Genomic DNA, 14,095 nt, shown 5'->3' with positions numbered 1-14,095 from the left:
TTACCACAGTGTGATTTGAAGTATCTGGGACTGAGCTTTCCCAGTTGATAAGGGGAAAGCCCTAATGTCTGTAGTGCAGGACTCACCAAACTAGCTTTAGTTTCTTCTTTACTGATAGCCAGGTGGGATTCTGTGGGTCTGAGTATGGGCAAGGTCTGGTTTCACCTGTGCAAAATGTTTTACCTGAAGATCTTGTCTTGCTCGTGGTTTCCTCGTTAGATGGAAAGTTTTCTTAAACTGCTTCCTGACTGACCGTGATCATCATAGAAGAATAAAGTGTCAGGCAGATACTAGCCTTGAGTTGTACCTGATGTCCAAAATTCCCTTGAGCAACAACTTGAACCAAGATTGGCCTTCCAGGTAGCTCTTTTCAAGGGACAGAAGTGGGGAGAGACCGCTTTGAGCGAGTCAAGCCAACTAGGCCAGCAGAGTCTTAGCTCCATGCTGTGTGGCATCCTCGGGTAACAGTCCCCAACAAGGAGTCTGTACAAATGTTCAGCCAAACGGATATGTAGGTGGGTCGGAGGTGGAGCCTGCCAAGATGAAGGGAGCCTCATCAAATGAAATAGATTATTCCAAGTGCTGATTCACTGGTGACAGTCGGATAATTCATAACCTTTTCTAATAGAACTGATGTCCCAGTGCCAGCTGGGTGACCTGCAGAGCTCGCTCTTCTTTGCTGTCTTCTTATGTCCCACAGACTTTTTTTTTTTGACCAGGGCCAGAGCTTTTCCTCATAGCCTCATGGAGGCTTTTTAAAAGGAGAATTCCTTTTAAAAATGTGATAGACTCATTGAAGCAAATACTTGATTGCTAGGGCTTATCTAAGCACAGGAGCAGGAAAGAGAACTTGCCAGATGCCTTCCATGCTGTCCGAGGGTAGTCTTCCTCTGCAAATGTTCCTGACAAGAACAGCTCGTGTAAGCACCCAAGATATGATTCTGCAGAAGTGTCAGGGAACTGCAGGGTCCATCAAAGGCAGTGGAGTTTCAGTGTAATCATGAGGCTGCCAGGTTTAAAATCTATAACTAGCATAACTTTTATCCCTTTCTAATGCTATGTTTCCTTTCTGAACTGGTTTCAAGAGGCAGAAGGAAGGTGTGGCTGGTCTGTGTGTGCCTATAGCATCCCTTGAAGGACCAAGTGAGAGTTCTGGTGGGAATGGGAGCCCAGACTTTATCCTGCTTCTACTCTAGTGCTTATAGCATCTTTTAAATTGAGGTTTTTAAATACATGGTTTAAACTCCTCTGAAACTGTGCTGTATGAGGAGATTTGTAAGAGTAGATCTCTTGCACATAGTGTTTGACTACCTAGCAGCCAAACCCAAGAACCCACAGGACAGTCTGTTATTGCTTCTTTGGCATCAGTCTGGAGAATAAGCATATGCATGACTCTAACCGTGCTCTGTTGCTTTCCTGTACGTTCCCAGCTGCAGAGGAGGAAGCTGAGGCAGGGCTTAGAGCACTGAGCAGACCAGCCGAGCTGTTTGGAGAGGAAGCTGTGCTCCCATCAGCCATGAGCACAGAAGAGGAGTGGCAAACTTAGCCTAGGTTTGAGAGCCACTGCCCTCTTGTGCTTCCTGTGGCCTGAGCTAATGGCAGAGACTGGAGAGTGCAGAATCATCTCCTTGCTTTCCCCAAGCTTCAAGATGCTTCCTATTGCCAAGACAGTTGTATTATTTCAAAAGCAGATAATTCTGTTCTGCAAGGGAATCTTTCTTTATTTTTTTGGGCTTTGTATTTTCAAGCAAAGCCTGGTTGTAGGGGTCCAGCATGCTGCCGAGGAAGAAGCACAGCTTGTGACACTTGTCAAGTAGCTCAAACTATTGCCAATCTCTAACTCATCCCTTTTAGGGTGGGTTACTCTGCCTGTGTAATCCAGCCCATTCCTGCGGTCCTGCCACACAGAATGATTTCACCCAGAAGATGTGTTCCTGACTGTTCTCACTCTAGTTAAAATGTTTGGTTTCTTTTTGACTCTTTCTACTAGTGATTAGCCTGCTGCCTGATTTATGCACTTCAGTGTGATAAAAGATGAAAACTTAGGCAGACTTCCAACTTTAACGAGTGATCATGTGTCCAGCAGGCCCAGGAGGGAGATTATGTCTGTTCTGCTTGCTGGTGAGGGTCTCTGGCCTGTGGCGCTGCAGCTGGCTGTTGCATGTTACCTTTGCGTTTGGGGAAAAACACCCTGCTCTGCAGTTTCTTTGAAGAAGAATAGCAGGGTGTGTGGGATCCTTTTTCCAGTCAAGTGAGAATTGGTGTTGAGCCCTCTGCACGGAGTGGACTGTGTGCCCACGTGAGCAGTGAGTGAAGAGAACATCTTCCTGCTCTTCAAATGTTGGTATCAGCTCTTGGGCCTCCTACCGCCATAGGTAGCAGGGGCTGCATCCCGTGGGCAGCGTCATTTCCCTGGGCGTGCACGTGCTTGCGCTGGTGCGAGGTGCTCTTCTAGCAGTAGCTAGCGGCAGTGTTGATCTGCCAGCTGAGGTGGATGTTCCCCCCACGCACAGGCAGGTGACTGTTATAGTGGGAGATTGTCTCCAGAGCAGTAATATCAGCTATTATACACTTCTAATGCAAACAGCAGTATTTAAACCCAAATAAGAGCTGTCACTTCAGAAAGTGACAGGCAAATTACTGGAAGATGTGTGAAGTTCTCATGCATAATTTGTGCTGTTTCAGAGGGATTAGAGACCTGAAGTTTAATAGTAGCCCCATAGACCAGCACTTCCCATATTACAATTAGCCTGCGTGGGCAGACTGAACGTGATTTTTCTTTTAATTAAGACTTGAATGGTGATGTTCTTTTAACCTTTCAGTTACTTCACGAGTTGCTGTATAATATTGCTCAGGCGACTAGTAAAATAAAGCATTGTTTCCAGACAACCTAAATGTCCCCTTAATTATTTAGCACTTGGGTGTTCTGCTTTTGTGGAGATGATAGACTGAACTGGACAAGTCCATGAGTGGTGGATTCATCTGCCATCAAACACAATAGTCCGGATGTAGCCTACAGCTCAGGAAGCCCCCAAGAACTGACCATCTGGAGCAGGAGAAGGGTGGTTCTCTGCTGGATGTTCCTGTGCTGCTTTCCTGAGCACCCATCACTGACTGCTGTCAGGCAGGGCGCTGGATTAGGTAGACCTTTGCATGTGAACGTGTATGGCTTTGTTCTCAAATCAAGGGCTGTGTTTGATCAGCATGGGACTAATTCCTCTCCCATCAGACATATCACCTATGGCTTGGCTCGCCCTAGAAAGAGCAAAAAGCACAGCCCAGATTACCCACAAACTTGGCAAGAACAGATTTGATTCAGGCTTAAGCACTGGTTGACTGAGAACTGGTCTGCTGTGTTGGATCATTCTCTCCACTTTATCCTACAACTCTTGATCAGGCAGTGATGAAGCTGTTCATAGGACTTGGCAAGATACCTTAAAATAAGGCTGTTAACAAAAGCAAGGACGATAAGGGCTGGTGAGGTGGGATATAGAGGTGCGCTCTGACAAGTTAAATGTTTGTGACGGGCAGAAATCTGCTCACCAGAACTGCAAGACTCCCTCATAGCAGGTTTATGTGAGCAGTGGGAGGTGAAGAGGGAGCCTAGCGTGGGTATAGGCTGTGCCCTATCACGTTTGTTTGACATTTGCAAAGGCAAGGGGGCAGCTTGCAAAGAGGATAAACTTAATCTTTCTTTCCCCAGTCTTCCTGCAGGATCCTTCTGAACTTGCTCAGCTCTGTGTGAGTTACACTTCTAACCGAGTGATGTTGTATTAAAATAAAACTTAAAAAAAAAAAAAAAAAAACTTGTAAATGACTGATCAATTCAGTTGTAGTTCCATTGGGCAGCGAGAGCATGAGTACCAGTGACTCACAGGCAGGAGTGGGTGTTCGATTAGTGAGGGAAAGAGGGAACCTCATTAAATCTTGCGTTCTTCAGAGAAAGAAGGGGCTTTGAGAATGTGCTTTCATTTTTAAAGAGTTATTTAAAGATTTATGTGGCTCCATAGAGAGCCTTAAATGTTACATGCCCCTGGTTCAATCTGTGTTAAACATCTCATCTGACGGAAGTGCTGAGGAGAGAATACCGAGACACTGAGCACGTGACAAACCATTCTTTCCAGAAGTGGCTGCCTTCTTACTTGGAGAGGGAGCGTATGCAGTAAATGGATTTAAGCATCTTGCTTGTTGCCTTTGTGCTGCATTTCAGATTTAGAAGGCTGTGCTCTGCTGTTCGCCCATACCATACCGTTAAACCCTTCTTCAGCTGTAGCCCCTGCCTCCTGCAGAGGCAAATGGCTGTATAGCTTGGTGGTTTTGTTGTTTCACTCCTTTAGCATTCAGTCTGAGGCTAGAAAATAAAGACAAGACTAGAGTCTTAAAGTAATGCCTAGCACTTGAAAAGCTGCGTTTCTAGCCGCAGATCATGTGTGCATGTTTACCTGACAAACAGCGGCTCAGAAGCTCTTCACGATTTTATTTTGAAACCTTTTTTGTGCCTGAATGAGCTGGATGGAGCCATTAAGAAATGAGAGGTGGCAAGGACGAACACACGCATACTCAATGCCTCTCAGCCCTTCTTTTATTCATCTTATTTTTAGCACTGTTCAGCTGGTAATGGTAAGGTAGGATATAGTTGTTCAAACAGACACGGCACTGGGTCACTGGCTTCCGCGTGGGCAGACAGTTGCCAAGATTTCATCCCATGTTGAATTTTTATTTTCATTAATTTGCACGTCAGCAACTGTCATTGGTGAAGGAGGTAAAATTAGCTTGCAATTCACCCTCCCGCCTTAGTATCCATAATAGATTCCTGGGATTGTTCTTTTGCAGGAGGGTGGGAGGGGGAGGAATAGTCACACAAAAGACGAATGAGCTGGTTAGGGGTTTTTTCCCCTCCCCAGTCAAAAATGTTAATTGATTTGGCCTGAGTTCAGCTGAGGGAGGGGAAGGATAAGTGTTCAGCTTTGCTCTGAATGGGGCTATTCGAGGCTCTGCAAGCATGTAATTAGAACGTAGGAAGAAGTAAAATAAAACCCTGAATTCTGAGTGGGGAAGCGTGGCCGGGATGCGGTTGTCCTGGGCAGCAGCTTGACCGTAGTGAGCCACGATGCTCATGAGTGACTGGGGAAAGCCTAATTCCTAGAGGAACTCCGAGGGGCCAGTGTGTCCCCCTCTTCTGGAGGGGCTTTCAGAGGTCAGATGCTTCAGCTTTTTCTAGCAAGTCACCCTCTCTTAAGGGATCGGAAGCTGAAAACAGTCTGTAACTGGCTGGGCTGCTGAGTGTGGTTATTTCTGCTTCATGCTCTTGAGCTACGCAATTACCAGTCATGTTCAGGAAGGTCCCTGGTAACACGTCCTTTCGCCGTGGCGTGGATGGAGGTGCCTCCATCCTTTGTGATGAGCTACGTGAGGACTCAGCTCTACATTTCTCGGGAGGTGCAAGGTTGGTGGCTCCAGCCTGAGGAGAACAGTGGGTGTCCAGCAAGGGGGCAAGAGGCCTGGGTGTACAAAGCTGGTAGACACCCCTGGCAAATTCATCCTTCTCTTTTGCAGTGGCAAGGCAGAAACGCTCAGGTAAGCTCCAGCAAGCCAGTAACTGGGAGCTTTTTCAACACTTAGTTGAGCCACCTGGAAGGGATGCAAGGGGCAGCTGCCCACCAGCAGCCTTTTCTGCCTGGAATCAATTGCACTTGTAACCCAAAATCACCCCACGACAGTCAGAGCAGTTCTAACCTCCCGCTCTCACGGCCTTTGGACCCCTGTGTGGCGGTGCTTCCCAAGCCTCTTGTACACCAGCAGTACCTCACCTCTCTGGCCCCAGCTGTGCTGTTCTGGTCCGGAGGCCCTGCTCTGGGGTGCTCTTGTGCCCAAACCACAGCACAGGGAAGGTGTTCCTGAAAGCCAGGGGCACAGCTGACCAGTTTAAAGAACTGGCTGCTTTGATCTGCAGATCAATCAGCAGGGTAACTTCTCCAGTTGATTCCTGCTTAGGCCCAGCTCTTGAGCTAAGCTTGCTTTTTAGAGGAAGAACATGAACCTTTGGTATACACCCCGGGTTCTCTGGTGCTCGCAGCCTGCTCCAGGCCAGGCTGGCTTTGGAAGTGGTTAATCTGCTGCTTTTGTTTCCCAAATGACTCTTCCACCCACAGGGGAGGACTTGCTGTGCTTAGTCGCGGGAGTCTCTGTAAAAGCCAGACAGAGACGGACGGACGGAGGGAGGGAGCAGAATGAGCTGTAACCTACATAGCGCTGCAGCAGCAGGGATGCCCCGGAGGAATGTGCGGAGGCGCCGGAGAGAGCAGGGGTCAGCGTAGGCCCTCGCTGCTTTCCTCCAAAGGAGAAGCTGCTCTCCCACCGCCCCGTCCCTGCGTGTGTCCCCCTCCTGCCCCGAACTCAGCAGCGGTGGGGTGATCGTTGGCGCAAATATAGAGAGATGACGCGCCGTTCGGCCTTGGCGGGGAGAGGATTGAGCATCCTTTAAAGAAAATTATACATAATCGTCTTACAGCCTTCGCTTCCACTCAAACCTCTGAGTCATAACTGAAGGGCCCTGGAGCGTGACGTTCCTTCTGGAAGGAAATTGCCTTGGTTGGATCCGGTGGGGGGGAGAGCTGGGAATCTGACGAATCCTCTGCGTGGCCCTGCATCTGCTCGGGGGACGCACCGCATTACGTGTGCGATGGTGTCCCCCCTCCCAGGGCCAGGGCTGTCCGGGCTGTGGGAGCAGGGCACGGTTGTCCCTCCCCTCTGAACGCTCCTGGCTGAATGGATGTGACCCGATCCTGAATCGGGCCCTGGTGGCAGACAGATGCCTCTGGAAACAGCTCTTATCTGCTGTGCTGAGTCATTCAGAGCAAGCCCTTAGAGGAGGGAGATGACCTTTTCTAAAGTGGATGCAGCGTAGGCCCCTCTCCCGTCTGGCTGTGCCCTTTAGGGGACAGTGGCATCCGTGTTCCTCTTGCGTCACTGTTTAAACAGTGGCTGCGCACCCCCCCCGGACTGGCTGCACTTCCACGAGCGAAGCAGATCTTCCAGTGCGTTGTAAATGCTGGTTATTTGTTTTACGAGCACGTCTTAAGCCCCTAGGTGCCCTGCAGGTAGGTAGTTTGGGCTGACTTGCGCCCTCCTCCAGGGGAGGTAGCAAAAGAAGGGAGGGAGGAGGCGAAAAGAGAAACTGTGGAGGAGGAGTGACTTGGCTCTGCTGCTGCCCAGCTGTGTAGCTCTGGCCAGAGACCAAACTGCTGCCTCAAGTTTCAGCTCCATTGACTTCACGTGCTCCTGAATACCGTTAGTGCCAACGAAGGCTGGAGCGCCGTGTGCCTTCGGAGCATCCTGCTCGGCAGCGCTCGGGGTCCTGGAAAGGGCTGCACACTTCCCTGTGCTCACGCTGCAAGGTGGTAGCTTAACTGCAGGCGCCTGGGACCAGCATGTGCTGGCGCAGGCCACGCGCAATGCGCTCCCAGCCCGCGGGGAGAGGAAGCACACGCACAGTCGCCACCAGCCTCGGAGGCCTGGGCCTGCTGGGCCCCCACTGCTCGCTCCTTGCGTCAGGGCTTTTCTTTGGTTTTTTGCTTGCACTGAATGTGTGCTAGAAACCACCAGCCCCTGTGTGCCTGAGAGAAACGTGGGCAAAGTCAGTCCTTGTTCCCACCTGCGGGAACTAGGAGGGAGGGAGATATGGTCTCGAGCTCCCTGCTTCATGGAGCTGCCGTTTGGACTGTGTCGCCTGTGGTCCTAGGAGGCACATAAACTTGCTGTAGTTCTCCTCGGAAGCCACGTGCGTTTTGAGTGATTGAAAGAGCTGATCTTCAGTTGAAGTGATGCTCTGGAGCAAGGCCGCTGCTCCGCTTCCTCGGCGAGGGCTGCTGCCTGCGCTCTGCCTCACCATCTCGCTTCCCTTGCAGGACAGGTGCCTGAGGAGGAGGCAGGGCAGAACGGGCAGAGCCGCAGCAAAGGGCTGCCCAAGGCCGTGTGCATGAACGGAACGGAGACGGGACAGCTGAGCACCAAATCGAAGGCAGAGCGGCGGGCAAGCGCCTCTTCCAACCCCTCCCGCAAGGCCTGCTCTGCCAGCAGCAAGATCCGCAAACTCTCCACCTGCAAGCAGCAGTGAGGCGGGAGCGCTCGTGCTCGTCACAGGTACGGGGGGCCGAGTGCCTGCCGGTGGTGGGCACATCCTTGGGTACTTACTCGGGAAAAGGGGGGAGGGCTTTTGATCCTGCCCCAACCATGGGCAGCAGAAAAGGGCTGGGAAAAGGTGTTTTTGTAGGTCCGTGTGCCCCAGCTGAGGAGAGGGGAGAGGGAGGTCTGTGTCCTGAGCAGCCCTCTGAGAGCCCCCCCGGCATCCAGAGCCCAGATGCCCTGCGGCGTCTGGGAGCTGCAGAGCCAGCCCGGGCTGTGCCAGGGGGACCCTCGCGTGCTCCCTCCTCCTGCCCTGCCCTGCTGCCTGCGTCGCTCTGCTCTGCTCTATCCTCTTCTCCCTGCAAGATGCTGCCGTGGCAGGCAAGAGCTGCTGCTGCCGTAAACCCTCCCTCCCTCCTGGACTGTGACCAGGTCGTGTCGTGACAACCCCTTTCCTTGGCACCAGAGTGCCCCCCCTTCCCCCGTGCTCTGCAGCCTGACGCTACCGGCCTCACCACGACCTTCCTGGCTTGTAGGGACGGCTTTTCGCAAAGCCTCCAGCGTGCCGAGGAGCTGGGCTGCAGCAGGACACTGAGCACGGGGGGCCGCCCCTCCCTCAAGTGGGGCGGTAGCGTTGGCTGTGGGACTGTGCCGGCCGGTGACCCGCACAGACCCCTTCCCATCCCTGTCTCGGGCATTTGGGGAAGCTGCGAGCCCTCCCTGCTTCCCCCCCCCCCCCCCCCCCCCCCCCCCCCCCCCCCCCCCCCCCCCCCCCCCCCCCCCCCCCCCCCCCCCCCCCCCCCCTTTCCGGGGTTTTGGGGGGGGCCGGCCCCCCCCCCCCTCCCCCCCCCCCCCCCCGCTTTTCCGGCTCTTTCTTCGGCTCTGCAGCCCTGTCCCCTTCTTCCCACCCCTCATTCATAAGTGAGCCAGCAATGACTCATGTTCAGCACTCATCCACCCCCGTCCTCACTCTTGCGCTCGTCACAGGCGCTCTGTGGGGCTGAGGCTCTGTTATCTGTTTGGATCACGACCAGCTTTGTGGTGTGAAAAAAGCCAGGAATAAAAGCCTGTTCCTCCCCCTGCAGCTGTCAGGCCCGCGCGCTCGGCCCGTGTGGCAGCTTTAATCTTTAATTCATGGCTGGGAATGAGTCACCTGCACGGGGAGTTACTGTATCGGCGAGCGAATGCCTCGGCTGCAGGTCTCCCCGGGGAGCTGCCGTTCCTCTCGCCCCTTCCTTCCTGCTCCATTACCCCAGCGTGGGGGCTCTTCCCCCCTGCGCTGCTGCCAGCCAGCAGTCTCTGGGAAGGAGAAGGTCTATGCAGGCTGCCAGAGCCTGGTTAGGTCATTGCCTTCCATCTCCCAGCGCTCCAGCATGAATTACGGGGACTGCCAGGATAGAAATTGCCTGCTCCTAGCAGTGCCCTTCCCTTTCGTCAGTGCTTTAAAGCATTTGGAAACAAAAAAGCAGTCCCGGCTCCTCCTTGTCATGAATGAAGCTCCTTGACTGCCTCTTCAAGCTGGGAAACAAAAATCCGAGGAGAAGTGGCGGGTCCGGGGCACCTGGCCAAACGGCTGGGCTGGGTGCTATGCCGGCGCCCCCCTCCTGTGGCCAGAGCAGGCTCCCGGCCCCCCCTCTTGCTTTCTGTTTGCGAGGCACCAGTGGGAGTCTGAGCCCTGGGGCAGGGGTGTGATTTGCCCGTGGTCGCGTCAGCGGCCAGGGGCAGAGCTGGGCCTTGGACCCCAGTTTCGGCCCTGCCTAACGTTCTGCTTCTGTGTGTTCTCCCAAAAAACAGCGTGCCCCAGGGCCCGGGCCAGCCTGCATCCCACATCCTCGCCCCATCTCTGTGTCTCTCCTGGGAGTGGACTATGCTTGCAATCCAAAAAGAAAACAAAGGAAACCAACCAAGGAAAATGCCCCCACCTCCCCTGCTGCCCCCTCGCTACGGACAGCGCCAGGAATCAGAAGCTGATGGTGGCGAGACCCTACTTACCACCTTGGAAGAAGAAATCTCCAGCTGCGAAGATGCTGCCCCTCCTCCCCTAATCACTCTTTGCCAATCAAGACACTGATTCTGTTTTTAATTTTGCGATCGGAAGGGTGGGATGAGCAGGGTCGGGGCGCGGTGGGATCAGCGCCCCTCTCCCCGCCGGGGGTCCTGCCATGCTCACCCTGGCTGTGTAGAAGTCGTGCAAAGCCATTGCCGTGCACTTTATGTTTTAGACTACTGTTATATATTATATATTTTCCTCTTTTTTTTGTTTATATTTGCGGTATATTTAGAGATTCCTACACATCGTGATGTGTTTAAAATAAACCCGATGAGGAAAAAAAAAAAAAAAACAGGTATTAAGACAAAGCAAAACTCTATTAAACCTGCATGCTGTAAAAGGGCTCAGAAAAGGGAATGGGTGCGTTCATAGTCTTTTTTTTTTCTTTTTTTTTAAGAAAAAAAATAAAGTGAAAACGGAGAGGTGGGTTTCATGTCCTTCCTCCTGCAACAAGAGGGCAAGGGGGGAGCAACGTGGGTCTTGGGCCAGCCTGTCTGACTGGGGCTGCGCTCCCCGTGAGGGGACGTGGGTCAGCGGCCAGCCAAAACGTGCTCTTTTTTGAGCAGCTGCGGGGGCGATGCCCGGGGGGCAGCACCAGGCTCCCTGCGCTCTCCTTACCTGCGTGCCCTGACCTCGCATCTCTTGGGGAGGAAGGAAAGGCTGGTGCCCCCCAACCCCAGGGTGCCCAGGCAGGGGAATCGGGGGGGGGAGGCGAGAACCAAACTCAGAAAAGTCACAGGTTTTGTTTTGTTTTCTTTGTTTGTTTGTTTTTATCTCCTTCGTTTATAGACATAAAAAGGCTGAGTTGTAGTTCGAGTTAGTGCTTTGGCCAGAGACTTTGCAGAGGGGAAGGAGCGACCTGGCCTCTTTACTCACATGCAATAGGGTCACCATGGAGGGGGCGCGGGGTAGGTCTGTGGCGTGGAGGGGGGCCCTCGGCCGTGCCCTGCCTGCCCCTCGTGCCCGTTCCCACTGCCAAGTCTCCCAGGTAATAAATCTTGGGCTTTTTTTCTTTTTTTCACCCATCCTTTGGAACATGAATAAAAACCCAACAAAAAGCTAACCCCCTCCCCGGAGCAGCAGCATCCACCTCTGTAAAAATCAATAAATATCCACCGAACGCACCAAGCCCCGCGCTGAGCTTTCGGGGAGGGCAGGGGCGAGGCGAGGAGCACCTCGGGGCTCGCGGATTGCATGCACGCGCCTGCCCGACCCGCGCTCGCCTCTCGTCCCGCATCCCTGCGCGCCTGGGGCGCGAGGGCAGCGCCAGGGGCTGGCGAAGAGCCGCCTCCATCCCCTCTGAATTAGGGGGGGGCCCCAGGGCTGGTCCTGCTCCCCGAGCCCTCGGGGCGGTGGGCTGCAGAGCCCAGCGCAGCCCGTGGTGCGCCTGTGCCCCGGGAGGGACCCGCGGGGCCCTCGAGCATCCTCCCTGCCCGGGCACCGCGGCCCCCGTCCACCCGCTTCCCGTTCAGCTCCCCACAGGGCTGGGCAGGGATGACTTTGCCCTAGGAGGCAATTACCCCCTCCCCAAATTACTGCCGCGTCCTGCTCCCTGCGAGGGCAGCACCGCGGCCTCCCCCAGCCAGCTGGCGCGACGCCCAGCCCCGGTCCCTTCCCTGCGCGGATGCCCCCGGCCAGGCGGAGAGAGCGGCATTATTGCTTGTAAAAAATCGGAGAGAGCGAGGGGAGAGCGTATCTGCTACACAGCTCTACTGTGAGGTAAGGGTTAGGCCTCAGCTAGATTTGGGGGTTTATTAGCAAAGTCCCTCGTAACTAACCTCCTGGCCCTGTCGTCGCAACTGGCTTTGGCAAACGCTCTGCTCCGCCTCTCCGGCCGCCGGGCCCCGGGGCAGGGTCCCCGCCGGGGTCCCCGGCAGCCCTGCGCCCCCTCCGGGGCCGGCGAGCCCGGGGGGCCCTTTGGCACCTCTCTGTCCCTCGCTCCTGGGAGCAAGGGGGCTCGGCCACCCCACGCTACCGGACCCCTTCCGTGGGGTTGGTTTCGGCCAGGGGCCCCTGCCCCTGCCCCACGCGCCCTCCGTGCCGGGGGGGCCGCCCTTCCCGAGACGCCCTGTGCTCCCCGCGCGCCCGGCGGCCCGGGCTGGGCGTCAGGCTGGTCCCAGCGCCGGCGGCAGGAGCCCTGAACCCTGGTGGGGGCCGAGCCCCGCTGTGCCGGGGTCTCTGCCCCCCCCCGGCGCGGGGCCTAGACGGGGCTGCGGTCGGGGGGGGCGTCGCTCGCCGCCACGACCACCACGCGCTCCGCGCTCTCTCCCGATTTCCGCAAGTGCCCATAGAGCCGCTCCTCGAGGCCGCCGGCGATCTTGTCCATGAGCTCGGCGCCGGAGCCCAGCCCCAGGCACCGGCCGGCGCCGGAGCAGTCGTCCCCGGGGCTCTCGGGGCCGGCCCGGGGCTCGGGCGCCGCCTCGCCGGGCTCCTCCACGATCACCTGGATGTCGGGGTCGGGCAGGGCCGGGGCGCCGGCGGCCCCGTCCCCGGCCTCCCCGGCCTCCTCGTCGCCGGCGCTGACGATGCGGGGCAGGGGGCTGTGGAAGCGGGCGTCCAGCGGGTAGTTGGCGCTGTCGCCGCGGCGCAGGGGCGTGCGGTGCCGCTCCAGCGCCGGGTACCGCACGCCGGGGTCGCTGTACTGCTTGGCGTGCTGCCACTGCTTGCGCAGGTGGGTGCGGGAGCGGTGCTTGCCCCGCAGCGGCGAGTCGTCGAACTGGGGGTCGTGGCGCACGAAGGCGTTGAACAGCGCGTCCGTCTTCTCGTCGATGCTGTAGTCCCGCCGCGGCAGCGCCTCCCGCCCGGGGAACATCTGCCCGTAGGGGGACCAGGCCAGGGGGCTGTGGGGCGGCGGCAGCGGGGGCCCCCCGCCCGCCGCGCCCCGGGGCTCGCTACCCTCCTCCTCCTCCTCCTCCTCCTCCTCCTCCTCCTCCTCTTCCTCCTCCTCCTCCTCCTCCGGCTCCCGGCCCTCGAAGCTCTCGAAGATGGTGCCTTTCCGCCCGGCGCTGGTGAAGCAAATGCGCTTCTCCGAGGCCGTCTGGTCCTTGGGGTGCCCCTCGTCGCCCGCCCGGCTGGGCGCCTCGATGGAGGCATAGCCGCTGTCCATCTGCAGCAGTTTGCGCGTGCCCGGCTCCGAGTCGGGGCCCTCCGGCTTGGGCCGGCCCCAGGGTTTTTCCTCGGGGCCTTCGGCCTCATCCAGGGAGGAGGACGGGCAGGGGGGCAGGCCGCCGGCAGAGGAGACGCTGTCGCCGCCGTCGCTGCGCACCGAGTCCTGGTCGTTGCTCCGCTCGGAGGAGGCGTACAGCTCCAGGGAGGCCCGCAGGCTCCAGATGTCGTGGTAGGCGCTGGGCTGCTCGGCACCGCCAGCCTCGCCGGGGCCGCCCGCGCCCCCCTCGCCCGGCTCTAGCCTGCGGGCAGCATCCCGGTGTCACGGCCGGGCCAAGCCCCACTCCTGGCATGCACGGCCCCGCGGAGCTCCGGGGCGGGGGGAGAGGGAGAGGCACCGGCACCGGCACCGGCGCTCCCAGGCTTTGCAGCGACGCCTTCATGCCCCCGCCGCCCTGCCAAGCCCCCGTCCCCATCACCTCCTGCTCCGGCCACCCTGAAAGGGCGGCAGCCCCCGGCACAGGGGCCGGTGCGGGATCCCTCGGCACCTCCCTGCGCCCGGCCCCATCCCCTCTATCTACTGAAAAATACCTGCCGAGAGAGGGTGGGGGGCTGGCCGGGGAGGGCAGGAAGGGGCCGGCCGCGGGGTGGAAGGCCACGTCGTCCGTGCGGGCGATGTACTGGATGATGTCGGTCTGGTGAGGGTCCCGGTCCTCCTGGTCCATGCTCTCGCTGGCCGCCCGCTGCCGCTGGAACTGGCGCCGCTTGGGCGACCCTGGCGCGGGCGGAGGGCAGGGTCGGGGGACGGCGGCGCCC

At 57.0% G+C, this 14,095-nt stretch overlaps 2 protein-coding genes across 4 annotated transcripts in view; one reads left to right on the top strand and one right to left on the bottom strand.

The window, feature by feature from the left end:
- Positions 1 to 10,596, top strand: part of STK11 (serine/threonine kinase 11) — a 50,694-nt gene extending 40,098 nt beyond the window's left edge. For 2 of the 3 annotated variants that reach the window (XM_026064765.1, XM_026064764.1), the window contains 2 exons: positions 7,908 to 8,142; positions 9,919 to 10,596. In XM_026064765.1, the coding sequence (XP_025920550.1) occupies positions 7,908 to 8,116 (209 nt within the window). In that variant the 3' untranslated portion in view covers positions 8,117 to 8,142; positions 9,919 to 10,596. Of the gene's footprint in view, positions 1 to 7,907; positions 8,143 to 9,918 lie in introns of those variants that run through there. The other variant, XM_026064766.1, reaches the window with a different exon arrangement.
- Positions 10,597 to 12,374: 1,778 nt separating this feature from the next.
- CBARP (CACN subunit beta associated regulatory protein) overlaps positions 12,375 to 14,095 on the bottom strand; it is a 10,917-nt gene continuing 9,196 nt past the window's right edge. Inside the window, exons 7-8 of the mRNA XM_026064752.1 lie at positions 13,871 to 14,054; positions 12,375 to 13,581 (exon numbers count right to left, since the gene is read on the bottom strand). Of these exons, the coding sequence (XP_025920537.1) occupies positions 12,375 to 13,581; positions 13,871 to 14,054 (1,391 nt within the window). The remainder of the gene's footprint in view (positions 13,582 to 13,870; positions 14,055 to 14,095) is intronic.

Source organism: Apteryx rowi, unplaced genomic scaffold, assembly GCF_003343035.1.
Source record: "Apteryx rowi isolate R43461 unplaced genomic scaffold, aptRow1 scaffold_220, whole genome shotgun sequence".
NCBI lineage: Eukaryota > Metazoa > Chordata > Aves > Apterygiformes > Apterygidae > Apteryx > Apteryx rowi.
This window is presented reverse-complemented; position numbering and strand designations above follow the sequence as displayed.